Below are 17,941 nucleotides of genomic sequence, written 5' to 3' on the forward strand. Positions count from 1 at the left end.
TTCGTGAACTGCTCCCGACCTCCTCCCGGCGCTTCCAAACCTCCTGGCAAAGGACTCCAGCGCTCCGGTGGCCTCCATCCCGTCTCAGGCAGCGCATCCCCTGCAGCTGCCCCACACACACTCCTCAAAGCAGCCTGAGCCCGAGCCCAGACTCACGGACACGAGGGAGGACAACGTTTTGTGGAATTTATATGTATTTATAGTGGACTTCGCTTCAGCCTGGAGCCCCCCCGCCGCTTCCTGCCTCTCCAGGGACTCGTGCCGGGGGCTGCTCCGGGTAGGTTTTTACCTGCCTCCTCATACGACGGTGCCTTAAACCATTTAGGGGAGCGGGGGGCCGTGGGGGTCGCACAGGAACCTGTGCGGGAGAGGGACGGGAGGACAGTGGCTTTCCGGGACCATCTGCAATCGGGGCTTTCTTTTCCTCCCTGTGATCAGGAGCCCCTCCTTGGGTGCCCGGGGACGCGCTCTGCTGCTCTGTCCTCCAGCTAGCAAATGCCAGTGGCCTTTTTAGCCTTTAATTTATTCTCCTCCCCGTCCTGCCTTGCCTGAGGTGCAGCGGGAGGAGACGCGGGCACCATCCCAGCCCCGGAGGCAGCTCCATCCGACCCACACCCGGCCGGCTTCGCCCTCGCTGCCCTGCGGGCACGGGCTGAGCGCTGGCAGCAGCATCCTGCCCAGCCCGGGGCATCCCAGCGGGGCTCAGGGTGGGCAGGATGGCAAAGGGGGGCTGCCCGCCGCAGGGGCTGGGCTGGGGCAGCGGTGCTGCTTGGCAGGTGGCTTGTTTACTGTGTAAGCAAGACGGGTGGGAAGTGTCTCATACAAGGGAGACTCGTGCAGGAATAAATCTGAGCTTGAACAGGGCGTTTGGGGTGCGTGTGTTTCGTCTCTGCGTGGTCTGGAGCGGGAGCACTCGGGGCTCGCCTGGAGCGGAGGGAGATGGGGATGCAGGTGGCAGCGCTTGGGGGCAGGAGGAGCCTTTCCAGCCCCACGGAGCTCCCCGGTGCCCACACTGTTCCCTGAAAACCCCTGAACAATGGCCCCTTTCTCCCCTGCTTAGGGACGGAGACGGGCATTAAGGGGCAGCGGGAATGCAGGTGGCAGGGCCCAGGCAGCCAGCGAAGGCAGGAGGGACACGCTCAGCCCCGGGTCCCCAGCACAGCCCCTCCAGCGCTGCCCTGCACAGCGAGGAGCCCGGAGACAGCCGGAAAACCAAGGAGGCATGTGTGGGGGGACCCCAGCAGCAGGGTCCCTTCGTGCTGGGCTCCCGGAGGACTGGGTGCGAACACTCATTCCCCTTTAAGACGCTGGTTCTCCGTGCCAGAGCCTGACCTCGGCATCCTCAGCTGAGCTGGATTAACGGGGCGAGGGGGAAGGGGCCTGCCGTGGGGACTGGGGCCGCTGCCTGCCCCGGCTCCCCGCACTGCCGGCACGGCGGGCACGGCCCTCGGGTGGGCTCCGGCGCTGGGCTGCCACGTGTAGAGCTGGCACTGCCACCACCCCCGCCCGGAGCGTGCAACACGGGTCCCCACGCCGCCCTGGGGCTCATGGAGACAACTGGGGAGGAGCTGGCGGTGGGGCTGGGGGGCACGGGGCGCTGGGCAGGATTTTAGCCAGGCTGCTCCGGGAACCGCCTGCTGCCATGAAAGACTTCACCGAAATCACGCTTTGCCCCGAGGCTCTGGACGGCAGCAAGGTGAGGCTGGGGGTGTGGGCGCTGCCGATGGACACCGCGGGTCCCCAGAGTGTCACCACCCGCACTCGCTGTCCCACAGACCGAGTTCTGCAACCCCGTTTTCGAGGGCGAGGAGCCGCGGGCGGCACCGGGCGTGGAGCACCCGCCGGACAAGGACGGGAGCGGCCCCGCACCGCGCCGGGACGGCCTCGGTACCAGCCCGGGGGTTTGTACACAGCCCCCTGCCCGCGGGGCTGCAGGAGCGGGTGGTGGGCTCTGGGGCTGCTTGGGGACACGGTAGCGCGGTGGGGACCAGCGAGCGCTGAGCCGGCCGTGCCGGGAGCTGCGCTGTGGCTCAGCAGCGCTGCCCGCTGTCCTCGCCTCCAGGCCAGCAGCTCTGGGCTCAGGTCGGCTGGAGGTACCGCGCCGACTGCAAGTTCACCTGGCTCTGCGTGGCTCTGATGAGCGCCATCCTGCTCTTCCTCATCGCCCTCCTGCTCGCCATCATCATCCACCGTGAGTGCCGAGCTGGGCAGGCGGCTCTGACTGGGGTGGGGGGCACGGAACGGGCTCAGAGTGGGAGAGGGGCACCCAGGGGACACCCCGGGCTCTGCCGGCTGTGGAGAGAGGGTGATCCCCTGAATAGGAGCAGCGGGGATTTCCGTGTCCCTGGGATGCGGCAGCACCGCCATCCCTGGGAAAGCCGTGCGAGATCCCTGGGGGGCTGCACGCCGGTGGGAGCACAGGGCTGGGTGGGCTTCCTGAGCCCCTGCCCTGCCCCGCAGCCATCCCTCCCCGCCGGGACTGAGCCGTCCTTGCTCTTCCCCAGGCACAGAGCTGACATCCCCACACCCAGCCGGCACCCCGGCCACGGCCCTGCCCGCCCGGGGCACTGCCACCACCACCACTGCACCCATCCGAAGGGACCTCCCGGCCCCCAAAACTGCTGCCACCCCAACCGAGAGCTGGCTGCCCACGGCCCGCACCGCGGCACCGGGTGAGTCCCGAGCGGGGCAGCGTTTCGGGACCGGGGTGCCCTGCTCCGGCTCATGCCCGCGCTGTTGCCCCGTTCAGCCTGCGGAGGGACCCTGCGGGGCCCCGAGGGCTCCTTCAGCTCCCCCAACTACCCCGGCCCCTACCCCCCCAACGCCCTCTGCATCTGGCGCATCGAGGTGGGCGCCGGGCTCGCCATCCAGCTGAGGATGGAGACGTTCAGCGTGGAGGGCACGGCCTCCTGCCTCTTCGACCGCGTGGAGCTCTACGAGGAGCCGGGCACCGGCGGCACAGCCGCTGCCCCAGCTCGGGGGAGCCCCGCCAGGTAGGGCCCCTCGCACCCGGGGAGCGCGGCAGCGCAGCGGGGCGGGGGCAGCGAGCGGTGCCAGCCCTTGCTGTGCCCCCAGGTTTTGTGGCAACGTGGCCCCCCCCGACCTTCAACACCCACTCCAACCGCCTGCGGGTCACCTTCGTGTCCGACAGCAGCGTGGGTTCCCAGGGCTTCAGCGCCCGCTACCGCGCCGTGGCCCCCGCCGAGAGTGAGTCCCCAGGGCGCTGCCAGGGTCCCCCACTGCTGGCAGGCACCGGGGAGAGCCCCGGGAGGGGAGGGTGCCCGGCGAACCCCCCACCAGCCCTGGGTGTCTGTGGCTCCGTGCAGAGAGCTGCGCCTGGGACGAGCATCTGTGTGACCAAGGGCTCTGCCTCCAGCTGGGCTTCGTGTGCGACGGCTTCCACGACTGCACGGACAGGAGCGACGAGGCCAACTGCAGCCTGAAACACAAAGGTGGGCGGGACAGACCCCCACCTGCAGCCCCCAGCCCCCCCGGCACCCGGGGATGGGTGGGGAGCGGGGAGATGGAGGGGAGGGAGAGGGGCAGGGGTAAAACTCTGTGTGTGTGTGTGTGTCCCTCCAGAATGTGGGGGGTCGCTGACCGCCTTGGAGGGGCACTTGTCCACCCCGAATCACCCCCGGCCGTACCCACACCAGCAGGTGAGAGAAGGGGTCCAGCGGGGGCACGGTGAGGGTGAGGGCGGGCAGGGAGGAAGGCAGCCCCCGCCCCGGGGAGAGCTGGGGGTGCCCCTGCCCAGCTTCACCGGTGTCGCCGGCTGCCCCCCACCCCTCCCCGCCCCGCAGTTGTGCCTCTGGCAGATCTCGGTGCCCCTGGGCCACGTCATCGACCTGCACTTCCACAACTTCAGCCTGGAGTCGCACGAGGACTGCAGCTTCGACTTCGTGGAGGTGCACGACAGCGCGGGCACGGGCACCGCCAGCCTCATGGGCAGGTACCCGACGCCTGCTGCGCCACCCCGACACAGGGGCCGTGGCTCTCCTGGGGAAACTGAGGCACGGGGCTGGCTGCCACCACAGCGGGGTTTGGGGAGGTGCTGGCCAGCCCCCTGAGCCCATCCTTCGTGCCATGACCTCGGCAGGTTCTGCGGCCACCAGCTGCCGCCTGCCCTGACCTCCTCACGGCACGTCATGACCGTCCTGTTCGTGGCGGACGAGGGAGTTGCAGATGAGGGGTTCTTTGCCACCTACCAAGCCCGCAATGCCACAGAGAGTAGGTAGCCAAGCACAGGCTGGGGGCAGAGGCAGCCCAGGGTGGGTTGTGCCGCCTCCATCCTTGAGGGGCTTCGAGGCCAGGCTGGATAAAAACCCGGGGAAAACAGCTCTTGTTCCACAGCCGACCCTGCTTGGAGCAAGAGGCCCCCGGGGCCCCTCCTCACCTGATTTACCCTATAACCTTATAGCCGTGGGGATGTGACCTGGAAGGGCTCACCTGCACAGATCCACAACCTGAGGGCTTCCCCCAAATAACGCAGGGAATCTGGGATCTCCCTAAGCTGGATCTGCCAGGTCCCCTGGCCAGTGACCAAGAAGAGCAGACACAGGGGTGGTCAGCACGGGAACGTGCCCGCTCCTAGCCGTGGCCTGCCCTCTCCCCTTCCAGAGACCTGCAGCCCCGCCGAGTTTTCCTGTGGGAACGGAGAGTGCCGGGCACTGGAGTCTGTGTGTGACGGCTGGCACGACTGCCCCGACGGCACTGACGAGCTGAACTGCACCGGGGTGTCCTACCCGGCCTTCGGTGAGTGCCACCCTTGGGTGCCCCGCCTAGCACCCCTGAGCCCCCCCCGGGCTGCCGCTGGCACAACAGCATCCCCTCTCCCTGTGGCAGGGTCTGTCTGCGAGCCCGTGGAGGTGGAGATGTGCCTGGGGCTGGGCTACAACGCCACCTCCTTCCCCAACATCTGGCTGGCCATCCCGGACCAGCAGGGAGCCGCCGAGGTGCTGCAGGACTACCAGGTGAGGTGCCCGGGGGCTGCCCGCGGGGCTGCCCTCACCCCACCCCACCTCACCCCGCCGGGCTCACGCCGCTGTCCCGCTGTCCCGCAGACGCTGATGGAGCTGGCGTGTTACCAGCACCTCCGCCTGCTCATCTGCAGCCTCTTCGTGCCCAAGTGCACCCCGGACGGGGGCGTGCTGCAGCCCTGCCGGGCCGTGTGCCTGGCGGCGGAGCTGCGCTGCCAGCAGTCCCTCGGCCTCCTCGGCATCCTCTGGCCCATCAACTGCAACATCCTGCCCGACTCCAACGACCCCGTAGAGTGCTTCCAGCCCTGAGCCGGCAGGAGCAGAGGAGCTGAAGTCACCCTCCCCACCCCAAATGTCCCTCCCGTGCTGTTCCCGCTGTAAATACCCAGGTGTTGGGGCGGCCCCTCACCTGCCCTGGGTTCAGCCCCTGTGCCCAGTGCTTGGCTCCATGCCTGGATGCCACGGGCTTGCCCACAGCTCCATTTCCCTGGAGAGCAGGTGACGTATCCCACAGGGAAAGGCTTGTGCTGGAGGAGCACGAGGGAAAGGGCTGACGCTCCCCAAATGGAGCGGGGCTGGGCAGGGGTGATCCAGGCTGCAGGCACAGGAGCTCAGGGCCGCCCGTGTCCCACAGCCCCAAACCAGCAGAATAAACAGCGAGAGCAGCTGACAAACCCAGTGCAGAGGGTGACTCATTTGGGGGCTGTGTGCGGGTGCTGCCAGATCCTTGGGGAAACTGAGGAACGGGCAGAGGGAGGGAAGGCAGGGATGGGGTGGGGGATGTGAGCAGGGATGGAGGGGCACAGGGGAGACTGCAGGGGAGAGTGGGCAGCTGGCTGTGCCCTCGCTGGGCTGGGGGCTTGCAGGGTCCCAGGGAGCTGGATGGGTCTCAGAGGGGGTCCAGTCGGTGACCTCACGGTGCAGGGAAGGGATCCTGCCCCACCAAGAGCAGTGGCCCTGCTGGCTGAGCCGGCTGAGCTGGCTGAAGGCCACCCCGGTGGCCACAGGCCTGGCAACACCCATGGCCACAAACCAGTGTCCAGCTGGCCAAAAACAACAATCCCTTCGCACCTCGGGAGAGAGGAGACAAGGCGGCTCCCTGCCACCACCCAGCCTGGCCGCAGGTGTCCGGCTCTGGAAGGAGCATTTGGCAATGTCACCGGCTCCACTGCAGCCTCTGCCATGGGGAGGAGAGAGCCAGCAGTGCCACCGTGAGCGTGTGGGGAAATCCCCAGCCCGGCTGGGCTCACTGGGATCAGGACCCACTGGTGCCAGCAGGGCTCTGCCGCTGCCACTCGCACCCCGCTCGGGGGGTTTGAGCCCACCCCTGCATGTCCCAGCTGCTGCCGGGCACAGGGACACCCCCAGGCACCGGCCCGCCCCTCTGGCCAGCGTGTGACCGTGTCCCTTGGACGCACCCGGCGCTGGAACAAGTTGAAGGCAAAGCCGAGAGTGCCTCGAAAGCTTCGCCTCGAAAGCTTCTCACTCCCCGGGCCAGCCCTGCCTCTGCCTGCGCCTCCACCTGCCCTGCACGCTCGGCCCAACGAGCTGGCACCGCCCAGACGGATCCAGGCTTCCCCTGGGTGCTCCCAGGGCTGGCACCGCCGGGCAGTGTGGGGTCTGCCATCCCCTTTGCCTCGGCTCTGCTGCCAGTCGGGGCACCCGCTCACCCTGACAGCTCCCTCTTCTTTCTGCCACTCCTCTGGATTTTCCCCCTCTCAGCCTTTTCCTTGTTTCCTTTCCCTCTGCTGCCCGTTTTTCCCCGTTTTCCTCCCCTCCATCCTGTGCGGGTGCCCAGCCGTGTCCAGCTGCGGCGGTTCACAGCCTGTGCCTCCTCTCCCTCGGCCGGGCTGTTTGCAGCGCTCTCCCTTCCCCCTGCTTACAGCACTTCCGACATCATGGGATTATTTTTCTTTTTCCCCTTGTCTTGTAGCTTTTGGCTCCCAAGGCCCTTGATTTCCTTTGGAGTTTGGGAGGAGAGACGTGGGGAGGAGGGGGGGTGGAGAGGCTGCCTCTCTCAGGGCCTTCGTCAGAGCCAAGTGGCCAGGAAGAGCCTCAGCCCTTCCACAGCAGGAGCAGCGAGATCCCGGGACGGGAACCGCGGGATCGCAGTGAGTGGGGATACCCAGCCGAGGGGAGCCGGGACTCCCTGGCTTCCTGGCTCCGGCGCCTGGGCGGAGAAGAGACACTTTTCTCCTCCTTTTCCTCTTTGTTGCCGTCGCGGAGGGGGAAGAGAGCAGCTTTTCTGGGTCAAGGCCACCGGGAGGGGGCCAGCGCTGGCCCTGGGGGCTCAGCCCTCGTTGCGCTGCTGTGGAAGGGCTGGGGGCAGCCCGGGCAGGGGGGTGGTCCCGGCGGCGGGGCGGTCCGGCACGGCCGGGGATGCTGCAGCCAGCCGTGCCCCGGGGAGCCGGCCCGGGGTGGAGCGGAGCCGCCGGCAGCCGGGATGCTGCCAAGGGCAGGGCCACGGCACAGCCCCGCCGTTCCCCGAGCTGCCGCCCCACCGCCAACCCCCCGAGAGGCAACAACCCCACCCCAGGCACGCTCACAGCTCGGCGGCTGACACCCCGAAATCCCCCTGTGCGTTCCCCCATAGCTGGGAGTGATGGGGCAGTGCCCGCCCCAAAGAGCCCCCAGCCACGCACACAAAGGCACTGCCACAGCCCCTGGCCCTACAGCCACACCCCACAGCCACCCTGAGCTGTCCCACGGCTGCAGGATGATGTGATGGCTCACGGGCCACGGGGACGCTGTGGCAGGTGCAGGCAGCACCGGGGCCTCGCTGAGGGGAGCAGCCCAAAAGGTAAAGGGAAAAGAAGGGGGGGAATGTCCCCTGCTGACCCCCCACACTCCCTGCCAAGCACTCCCAACCCTCTTCACTGTTGTCCTCAGAGCTGCGATCCTTCTCTGCCCCCTTCCAGCCCCTCCAGGACAAGATGAAGCAGCTCTCCTTCCTCTTCCTCCTCGGGCTCATCGCCAGGTCCTTGCAGATTGAAGACAACAAGATCCCTGGGCTGTGCTCAGGGCAGCCGGGCATCCCGGGGACCCCGGGCCTGCACGGGGGCCAGGGTTTGCCAGGCAGAGACGGACGCGATGGCCGGGACGGAGCCACGGGCATGCCCGGGGAGAAGGGCGAGATGGGCCCTCCCGGTAAGAAAGGAGAGATCCCAGCTGGGCAGGGGGATTTGCCATTCCCTGCCCGTGGGGAACACCCTCATGCCAGGGGGTGAGTCCTGCATGCTGGCACAGCTTGCCAAAGGGAGAATGAATCCTTCATGAACGCCCCTCCCATGCCACCAGCAGCCCTTCGGCCCTGCCTGTGGTGCTCCTGTGTTCCTGTACAAGGCAGCGGCTCCCTGTCACCGGTCAAGCTGCGTTTGTCCCCATCCCCGATGCCACCCCTCTCTTCCAGCCCTGCTTTAGGGGGGACCACCAGGATTTGCATCATCCCTGCCCTGGCTCCTGGGCTGGGCTTTCTCCCAGCCTCTGGGGGTTTCTCCAAGGACTTGTTTGATGCTGTGCTAAATTACACACCCGGCCCTCCCCGCTCGTGCTGCTTCCTCACGCAGCGCCCTGGCTGCGGCAGGGAATCCCCGGTGGAATTGGGGCTGGGCGGGAGGGGTGGAGGAGCTGCGTCGGTGACTTAGAGGTGACCCTGTCCCCTCCCGCCCGTCTCAGGAGTGCCCGGTCCCCGCGGGGAGGTGGGCAGCCCCGGCGTGGACGGGCTGCACGGTGAGAAGGGGGCTCAGGGCGAGTGCGCCGTGGCTCCCCGCTCCGCCTTCAGCGCCAAGCGCTCCGAGTCCCGCAGCCCTCCCCTGGCCGACCAGCCCATCCTCTTCGACGTGGTGCTCATCAACGAGCAGGGCCACTACGACCCGGCCACGGGCAAGTTCACCTGCGAGGTGCCCGGGCTGTATTACTTCGCCGTGCACGCCACCGTGTACCGCACCAGCCTGCAGTTCGACATCATGAAGAACGGCCACTCCATCGCCTCCTTCTTCCAGTACTACGGCAACTGGCCCAAGCCCACCTCGCTCTCGGGGGGCACCCTGGTCCGCCTGGAGCCCGAGGACGAGGTGTGGGTGCAGGTGGGCGTGGGGGACTACATCGGCTTCTACGCCAGCGTCAAGACGGATAGCACCTTCACCGGCTTCCTCGTCTATTCCTACTGGCAAAACTCCGCCGTGTTCGCCTGAGCTCGGCTGCGGACGGGGCCGGGCAGGTGCCCCTTCCCATCCAGGTGCCCCTTCCCATCCAGGTGCCCCTTCCCAGCCAGGTGCCCCTTCCCAGCCAGCAGCGTGGTGGGATCCGGGGCAGCGGGACCCTGCCCTGCTCAGGGCGGAGAAGCCTTCCCTGTGCCAGGGCGGGGAGCACCCCTGGAGCAGCGCTGTCATCCCGCGGTGCCAGGGCAGGGCAAGCCGTGCCGAGGGGCCAGGAGCCCGTCCCGCGGGTCCCGTCCCACCCCTCCCCTCAATAAAGGCTGCTCAGCTACGCGTGTGCCGCCTGCCTCTGCGCCCTGCCCGTGCCCCGGCACCCCCGAGGGCGGAGGGGGCTGCGCAGCCCTGCCTCGGGGGTTCCGGGCCGGGGCCGCCGTGTCGGGATGTCCCAGCGAGAGCCACTAGATGGTGGCATCGGCGTCCTTGAGCCGCGAGAGCCGCGCTGCGCCAGCCCCCGGCGCCTCCCCGAGGCTCGGGAGAGCGGCGGGAGCACCACCGGGGTCCCCCCGAGGAACGAGTCTGGCCGGATGGGAGGGTCCCGATGCCGTCAGGGCCACCCCGGGGGGAGCGGATCGCCACGGGTCCGGGGGTGGCCCGTCGGTCCCCGAGCGGGGCTTGCGGAGCCTCCCCCCGTGCCCGACCCCCGCCCCAGTGGAAGCCGTGACCCGCCGCTGGGAAAGGTCGCTATTTTTAGCAGGGGAATGAAGAGCTTCCTCATTCCTTGCCCAAAATAGGTCCCTGAGGGGACCGGCCGGGGTGGGGGCTCTTGGCCAGCGGCAGAACCCCTTCATGGGCTTGGGACGCTGCCCTGCCCGGCTGTCGGGTGCCGGCCGGGACCGGCTCTTCTCCTGGCCGTGCCAGCGGGACCTTGCAGAGCTCCCCAGCCGCGTACACAGCCGGACACCCACCCCTGCCCGCCCCGGATCCCCCATCTGTGCCGGCCGGACCCCCCAGGACTGCAGCTGTGCCCATGGGCGTGGGCGAACCCCCGTGTCCCTGCTCAGCTCAGCAGCCGTGGGGACACCCGTGTGCCCCCGTGCCAACTCACTGCCCTCAGTGCCACCCCCGAGGGAACCCCCATCCCGGGACTGGGGACATCACTGCAACCTGCCAGGGCCACCCGTGGGGACCTGTGGAGGTGTCAGGAGAAGGGGTGACACCTCGTGCCCCTTTGGGGGACAGGGGGGCTCTGCTGGAGCCACCCCTCAGGACCCTCAGCCAGCCCCGGGGTCGGGCTGCAGCCGAAGCCTCTGTTTGGGTTGGAGATGGCTTCTTCTGTAAGCAGAGCTGCTCGGGGGGCAAACAACACTGCAGAGCAGATCGATGGCTGTGCTGGGAGGAGGAAAGGGAATTTTCTGGAGGTGTGTGGGGGCTGGGAGCATTCCCTGGTCCCTGTCACGATGTGGGGGAAGCTCGGCCAGCACAGGCAGCCACGGTGCTTGACACAGCAGCTTGTGGGCTCTGCTTCTTTTGGGATGCTCTGGGTTGTGAGGACACTTTGGGATCCTGTGAGAACGTGAGGTGTCTGCTGCTGCCTAGGGAGGATGAGGAAGAGGGCAAGGAAAGGGAAAGGGAAAGGGAGCCACAGGAGACTTTGACAAGTTCCTGGTAAGCTCCAGCTGCTTTTGACGAGCTCTGCCAGCTTCCCCCTCAGTTAGGAGCGCTTGGAGACCCTATTCCAGCTGAGCCCAGGTTATAGGGAGGGGCCAGCATCCCTCAGCCAGGGCAAGAGAGAAGCCTATATAAGAGCCAGGCCGAGCCCACAGGTACAGCTGCAGTACAGCTGACAAAGGCGGCAGCTGGGTTGTTTTGTTGTTTCTTTTGAGGGTTTTGTGGTTGCTTTGTGGGTTTTTAGAAACAAAAATAAATGTCAGCACCGCTTTTCGGAGCAGCACCGGCGTCTTTGGCACTCCAAGGTCACCTGAGGAGGTCAGCAGGCACCGGAGATCGACTGGATCATCTCTGAGACCCTACAGCTGCACAGTGCTCAGGGTGTCAGAGCGTGGAAATGCCCCCAGTGCTGAAGGGTGGCCTGGTGACTCCTGGCAGCAGCAGGACGGCTCCTGCTCCACCCAAAAGTTTGGTTATGGCCCGGGTTCAGAGGCCTCATCGCTGAGGAGGTGCAGGGAACACGCCCAGGCACCTTCAGGACTGCTGACCCGGTAAGGAGACCTTTAACCTGGGAATTGCAGGGGAGGGGACAATCCCTGCTCCCGTGGGGGCGGGGTGGGCAAGAAAAGGACTGCAAGCCTGGATTTCAGGAGAGCAGACCCCGGCTCCTTCAGGGATGTCCTTGGGGAGGTGTCCAGGAGGATGAAGGAAACTCCAGACGCAGGGATGAGAGGTGGCAATGCCTCCATGCTGGTCAAACCCTGCTCAGAGGGGCGGGAGAGTCTCCCCGCACTGAGACATCGGGAACCCCGCTGTCCTCAGAACCGTGCAAGCTGCTCTAGGCTGGGCCACCTCCATGTCCCCGCCAGCCTGAGCCCCTCCGTGTCCCTGAGGCTGCCCCGGCACCGCGGCTGTGTCCGGGGAGCTGCTGAGGCTCCCTGTGCCGGGGCACTAATGAGAGACCAAGCTGGTGCCGGCAGCATCCCAAAGGCTCCCCGTGGTTCTGCTGCCGACCCTCACCTGCTCCCTCCCTCCCTCCCTCCCTCCCTCCCTCCCGGCCGGGGATCATTCCCCGCTCCTGCTGTGCCACATCTGCGCTCCCGGCTGGCCCGCCCGCTCCCTGCTGCCCGGCACAGCGTGCCTCTTGTCCCCGGGCCGTGACGAGCCCGTCATTAGGGCGGGGAAGCTGCAGCTGGGCTGACAAAGGGATTTTCTCCGCGCCCGGGGGCTCCTGCTTTCAGCGGGCTGTCAGAGCCGACCACCCCGGCGTTCCTAAACTGAGCTCGCCCGGCAGCACCGCGCTCCTCCCTCCTTGGGGAAGGGTCTCGGCGCTTTGATGAGCTGGGAGCGGCCCGCTTGGCTCGTGTGGGAGCCTCCCAAGCGCCGTCTGGAGCAGGGAATACCCCCAGGACTCCAAATCTTCTGCCCTGGAGTGCCCTGCGAGCGTGTCTGCTGCCCAGGCTGTGCAGCCTGCACCAAAAAACCAAAGTGCCAGGGCAGGCAGGGCTCAGGGACTTTGTCCATCAGCAGAGAGGTGGTTGCATTTTCCTCCTGTAATTGCAAGGCTGCCTGAGCAGAGATTGAGCCAAGTGTGTTTAGGATGGCTCCCGGGGGAGGGCTGTGTCCTGCACATCCTGTCCTCTCTGGGAAAGCTCGGCCGCAGTGGCCTGAGGTGGCTGAAACCCTTCCCATGCCCTGCCGGGGATGCTGGGCTGGGAGCATCCTGCCCGTGGAGGGCACGGCAGAGGCAGGCATACCCCTGCTGATCCCACCCTCCTGCCCCCTCTGCAGCCTCCCCAGGTGCCCAGCCAGCCTTGGGTCACACCCTGGGAGCAAGAGAAGTGCCTCAGTTTGCCCAGTTATCACCCATCTGCCAGCACTGCCCTCCTCCCTGTGCCTGAGCAGGTATCTGCCTCTTCCTGGCCTCCCAGCAGCTCCCATCTCCCCGCTCTTGGTTTCCATCCTGATTAAAATGAGCCACTTTGCTGGCACGGCCCAGCCAGGGCAGGGCAAGCCAGGACTCCTGGAGTCTCTGCCCATCAGGGTCCTGAGCCGCTTTTCCAAACAATTTATGAGGATGCTGGGGAAGCAGAGAGTGCTTAAAAGCACAAAGCAACCTGCCAGGAGCACAGATCCCAGCCAGGGAGTAGCTCCTGGCGCAGCAAATGCATCTGCTCACGATAACCCTGAGCCTGCCACAGCCTCCCTGCAAGGCAAGACCCAGCCCTGTGCTGCCTCCATCGCAGGGACAGTCTGGCACAGGACACTGAGGCACCAGAGAGGTGCAGGAACAGGAATGAACATGTCCCAGCATGTTCCTGCCAGCCTGGAACACGCTGGGAAACCCCAGCCCCTCCTGCCTGTCCCCTGGTGTGGTATATCCACATCTCCTCTTGGGTTGGCAGAGCAGGAATCAGGGGCTGTCAGCTCTGAAAAGCCCACCCAGGGTGGGTTTGGGTGTAAATTCATCTCCTGGCTGCTGGATTTTCCCCGTGCTGCAGCCTGCAGGCTCCAGGGTATCCTGCAGCACTGCTTTTCTGGGGGCAAACACCCCTGACCCCTCGTAGGTGATGTTGAGCCTTTGTGGGGAGGGATGGGCTCTCCCTGGAGTCCAGGGGTGGGTAAAGGAGACACAAACACACATTTCCACAGAAAAGCCTTCCCAAGAACGAGGCAGGGCCCAGCTTTTGGTAAAGGAGATTTTAATCTGCTCAGTACCTAGTCCATAGTGCAAAGAGTTAAACTTAAGGCAAAGCCTTCTCTTATAAACAGCAAACAGGCCCTAAACAAACAAGCGTGACTGCTATAATAATAATAAAAAAAAATAAAAAAAAAAGGGGTTAAGGGAACAAACTGCAGTTCTGGGGAGGTGTCCCTTCTCTCCCACTCTAACTCATGTAGGGAATGTTGCATTCCCTGATCCATGAGCTGGTCCCACGGGAATGCTGCTGCCTGTGGCCAGGGCCACAATCCCACCCCTGAGTGACTCCAGCTCCCTGACTCCTCTGCAAGTGCCTGGGACAAGCCAGAGCCTGGGCTCACACTCACTTCTCTAGTGAGGGTTTGGCTGCTCCCAAGTGTTGGTGGCTGGAGAGAGCCAACATTAACATGAGGGAGGTGTGTGGGGAGGCACAGGGGCAAGAGGTTGAGCAATGGGGAGCTTTGCATCCCTTTGAAATGGAGTGGAAGCAGCTTAGAGCCCTTCTAACACCCATTAGTGCTCAGCAGCCTGGTTTGGCCCAGGGAATCCTTCCAGCTCCCAGGAAATGCGGGAGCAAGCAGCCCTGGCAGTGCCTTTCCGAGCAAAGCCACTCAGCAAGAAGACAGTTCCTTGCTAGAGCTCAGCTTTATAGCTCCCAGCACAGCCTGGCCTCTCTGCTGCCTCTGTTTTGGCTTAAATTGCTAATCAAGAAGGAAAATAGAAGGAAAACCATGCCAGCTGCCCTCAGGCTCTTGGCTTGCAGTCCAGAGTCAAAACTCTCTCTGGTTTGGCTCCAGCCAAAATTGGCTGTGGCGTGTGGCTGACCTCAGGCAAGCAGCTGGAAAAGGAAAAGCTTCTTAGTGCAAGGCCCTCTTGCAGCCCAGAGATTTCTTGGAATGGTGCTGGTTGCCCAAGCTGGGATGAGCCATCTCAGGGCTCCCCCAGCCAGGATGGGATGGAGGCCCTCGCTGGATTTCGGGGGACACTTCTGAATGGAAGCAGCTACACTGGTGACAGACAACAAGACAAAACAACAGTACAGCCCTGCCCTGATCCGAGATATCCGTGGTCCTGGTACTGCTCCACGCGCACAACTGCGGATGTGCAGAGACTGCGCCTGGAGCTGGAATGTCTGTGAGCTCCCAGGAGCTTTGGGGTGCTCCCTCTCCTCCCAGAGTTCCTCCCTCCAGCCAGCCCAGCCTAGGAAGGAGCCAGCAAGCTCTGGAGTGACCCTCCCTGTTCCATGGCACTCTTAGCCCACAGATGTGTGGGGTTTTGGAGAGGATTCTCCAGCCTCAGCTCAAATCCGGGCTGGTGCTGCTGCCAGGGCTGGGAGCACCGGCGGGCGGCCACTCCTCGAGTTCCCCAAGCAGCACCAGCAGCCCTGCAGGAGGAGTGACTCCCCCCAGCCTGGCCGTGCAGGTAACCTGACGTGTGCTCGCTAGTCTTGCATAGGTGATGCGTGGAAGCAGCAGCAACGCTGAGCTCTGCAGGGAGCCCGAGTTCATCACAGCTCCACGCTGTCCTGGCAAGCGAGATCCCTCAAAAAGCAAAGCCGCTGAGGTGATGAAGTACCTCAGAAAGCCTCTCCAGCTGAGAGCCAGGTTCAGCAAACACTGAAAAAACTCAAGTGTGCTCCTTGCTCTCCCTGGACCTTGCAAACAGGGCACTCTTCCCTTTTCCCACGGCACGCTTCCCTTTTCCCACGGAGCTCCTCCGCTTGGATGGTGGGAGGAGGAAACAGGCCTGGATGCAGCCTGCCAGGTAATTTTCTAGTGAGACCCTGGGAAAAAAACCCTCCTTTACCTTGCACCAGCCCCTGTGATTGCCAGGAGGGCACAGCCTTTAACCTTTCCATCAGCTTTGGCTACCAGAGCATTTTTCTGCGCTCTGCTTTGGATCTCAGGCTGCAGACTCGAGGCAACAGGCCCTGAAACAGCAAAAGTTGTCAAGAAAAAAACAGGTAACTCTTCCAGCCTGCTGCAGAGATCAGTATTGTGCTTGCTAGCAAGAGCTACAACCTAGTTAGGCAGCAAATGTGACCAGCAGACACCCCACAGCGTTCTGCCCTTCCAGCACCATCCACAGTCCTTTGGAAGCTGCTCCTGGCAGCCCTGGGAAGTGCACACAGGGGTGTCCTTGACCTCCTGGGAAAACAGCCCAAGCCCCCCGCGGGCTCACAGGTACACGTTGAGGGTCTGCAGGATCACCTGGCGGCACAGGGGGCAGTTGCGCTGGTAGATGTCCTGCTGCAGGAGCACCTCCGTGCACTCCTGGCACAGGCACAGGTGCCTGCAGGGCAGCAGCAGGACCGTCTTGGTCTGGTCCTGGCAGATGACGCATTTCTTCCGCTCCTCCTGTTCTTTCAGCAGCACCCAGGGGTCGTTGTCGGGGGCTCCCTCAGCATTCCCGGCTGTCGCGTTCAGCTGCTGCTTCCTCGGGGCCTTCCACCAGGACGTGCCCGGCTCATCCCTGGGTGCCTGGTGACGTGTCCCAGCACGGCTCAGAGCAGGACGTGGCTGTGGGCCCTGCCCTGCATCCGGCTGCTCCTCCTGCTGGGCCGGCTGCTGGCCCGGGGTGACCCTGCCGGCGGCCGGGGCTCTGGGGGCAGGCACGGCGCGGCGCTGGTCACTGCCCTGGTTCACCATCCTGCCTCCCCGGCTCCAGTTGGTCACCTGCAGGCTCCAGTCGGTCACCTGCAGGATCCAGTCCACCAGCCTGCGCCAGGGCTGGGAGGTCATGGCCACGCCCAGGGTCAGCACGGCCACCTGGTAGAGCCGCCAGACGTCCCGCCGCAGGCGGCGGAGGGAGGGCAGCGTGTGGAAGTAGTCCAGCAGGTATCCCGTCAGCGTCCACAGCAGCCCGGGGTTGAACACGAAGGCACCGACCGCCACGATGAGCAGCAGCAAGCCCAGGCCGTAAACGTTGACGAAGAAGATGCTGATGAAGAGGTCGGTGGCGGAGCAGAGCAGCTCGAAGGCAATCTGGCAGGGCGACCACAGCAGGATGGACACGGCGATGGCGCCGCTGGACACGTGCGCCAGGAAGGCGGCCAGCAGCTCGGCCAGCCTAACGACGGGCCCGGCCAGCGAGTCCCAGAGGGCGGCGAGCAGCGTGAAGAGGTTCTGCGCGCCGATGAGACACACGTTCACCAGGCTGTTGGCCAGGTACATCAGCAGGCTGGTGCCGATGGCCAGCGCCTCGCACAGCTGCCGGCACAGCGCCTGCCCGCAGCCCAGCACGGCGCCCAGCCCTCGCTGCGCCAGCTCCCGGGCCCGCAGCGCCGCGTGCGACACCAGGTGCGACGCCAGGTGCCCGGCCGCCCGCATGCCCTCCATGGCCCCGCAGCACCCGCGCAGCAGCGCCAGCGCATCCCAGCACGCCACCGCCGCGGCGGCCGCGGCCGCGGGCAGGCTGGAGGCCGCGGCCAGCAGCCACAGCAGCGCGGACACCAGCGAGGACACCAGGAAGAAGTTGAGGTCGAGCACCAGCAGCAGCAGGTCGAACAGCAGGCGCAGCCCGCGGAGCAGCGCGAACAGCACGTCCATGGTCCCCGCGGGGCCCGTACGGCAGCTCAGCCGCGGGGCCCCTCCGCCATGGGCGCAGCCATCTTGGCAGCCGCCGCCGTGCGGGGCTCGGCCAATCAGCGGCGGGGGCTGCGGCTGCGCTCGGCCCCCATTGGGCGGTTCGCAGGACGCGGCGGGGGCGGGGCCTCAGCGGAGGCGAGCGCTTGGCCGCGCCCGGTGCCGTTCGTTTAAAGGGCCGGTAGCGCCCGTTAGCCCGGACCCATCGGTTTTTGCAGTTTTTTAACTGCAGGATGAAGGTTATCGGGGTAATTCCCTATCTCTTGGTGGAAAAGCTCATGGCGCAGGGACGCCTTCCAATATCCCACACTGATCCAAGCACAATCCAACCTGGCCTTGGACACTTCCAGGGATCCAGGAGCAGCCACAGCTCCCCTGGGCACGCTGTGCCAGGGCCTCCCCACCCTCACAGGGAGGATTTTCCTCCCAATATCCCATCTAACTCTGCCCCCTGTTCGTGGGAAGCCATTCCCCCTTGGCCCACCACTCCCAGAGGAGGGCACAGGGATGCTCAGGGGGCGCAGCAGCTCTGCTCTGGAGACAGGCTGGCAGAGCTGCGGCTGTCCAGCTTGGAGAAAAGAAGGAGGAGGAGACCTTGGAGCTTCTTCCAGTACCTAAAGGAGCTCCAGGGGAGCTGCAGAGGGACTTGGGACAAGGCATGGGGCGATGGGATGGGGTTCGGGAGCCAGGACAGAGCAGGCAGAGTGCACGGGATGGGCAGGGTTTGATAGCAGCCCCTCAGCCTGGTTCCAAACAGCCCAGGGGTCCCACCGCCTGCAGTGTCCATGCAGGAGGTGAGTTTGTGCCAGCCTCAGCCCTGGCACAGGGAAGGTGTGTCCTTGCCAGCGGGAT

The 17,941-nt window shown here is 65.4% G+C and overlaps 3 protein-coding genes across 4 annotated transcripts; 2 read left to right on the top strand and 1 right to left on the bottom strand.

The window, feature by feature from the left end:
- The first annotated feature begins 1,596 nt into the window (after positions 1–1,596).
- On the top strand, positions 1,597–5,696 carry MFRP (membrane frizzled-related protein). The gene is given in 14 exon segments (XM_040085166.2): positions 1,597–1,696; positions 1,776–1,887; positions 2,063–2,191; positions 2,505–2,672; positions 2,750–2,993; positions 3,076–3,094; positions 3,096–3,207; positions 3,327–3,452; positions 3,583–3,659; positions 3,804–3,952; positions 4,100–4,230; positions 4,621–4,755; positions 4,846–4,973; positions 5,064–5,696. Coding segments are annotated over 14 exon segments (1,809 nt in total). The 5' UTR covers positions 1,597–1,642; the 3' UTR covers positions 5,289–5,696.
- Positions 5,697–6,991: 1,295 nt separating this feature from the next.
- C1QTNF5 (C1q and TNF related 5) lies at positions 6,992–9,432 on the top strand. 2 transcript variants are annotated; one of them, XM_040085135.2, is made up of 4 exons: positions 7,053–7,090; positions 7,736–7,779; positions 7,898–8,126; positions 8,655–9,432. In XM_040085135.2, the coding sequence occupies exons 3-4, from the start codon at positions 7,913–7,915 to the stop codon at positions 9,170–9,172; spliced, it is 732 nt and encodes a 243-aa protein (XP_039941069.1). In that variant the 5' UTR covers positions 7,053–7,090; positions 7,736–7,779; positions 7,898–7,912; the 3' UTR covers positions 9,173–9,432. The 2 variants fall into 2 exon arrangements, with proteins under 2 accessions (XP_039941068.1, XP_039941069.1); XM_040085134.2 differs by lacking the exon at positions 7,736–7,779 and having other exon boundaries at positions 6,992–7,090.
- Positions 9,433–13,489: 4,057 nt separating this feature from the next.
- Positions 13,490–17,119, bottom strand: RNF26 (ring finger protein 26). The gene has a single exon (XM_040085304.1). It carries the CDS (start codon positions 17,051–17,053, stop codon positions 15,683–15,685), a length of 1,371 nt encoding a protein of 456 aa, XP_039941238.1. The 5' UTR covers positions 17,054–17,119; the 3' UTR covers positions 13,490–15,682.
- Between the last annotated feature and the right edge of the window lie 822 nt (positions 17,120–17,941).

Source organism: Hirundo rustica, chromosome 23, assembly GCF_015227805.2.
Source record: "Hirundo rustica isolate bHirRus1 chromosome 23, bHirRus1.pri.v3, whole genome shotgun sequence".
NCBI classification, from domain to species: domain Eukaryota; kingdom Metazoa; phylum Chordata; class Aves; order Passeriformes; family Hirundinidae; genus Hirundo; species Hirundo rustica.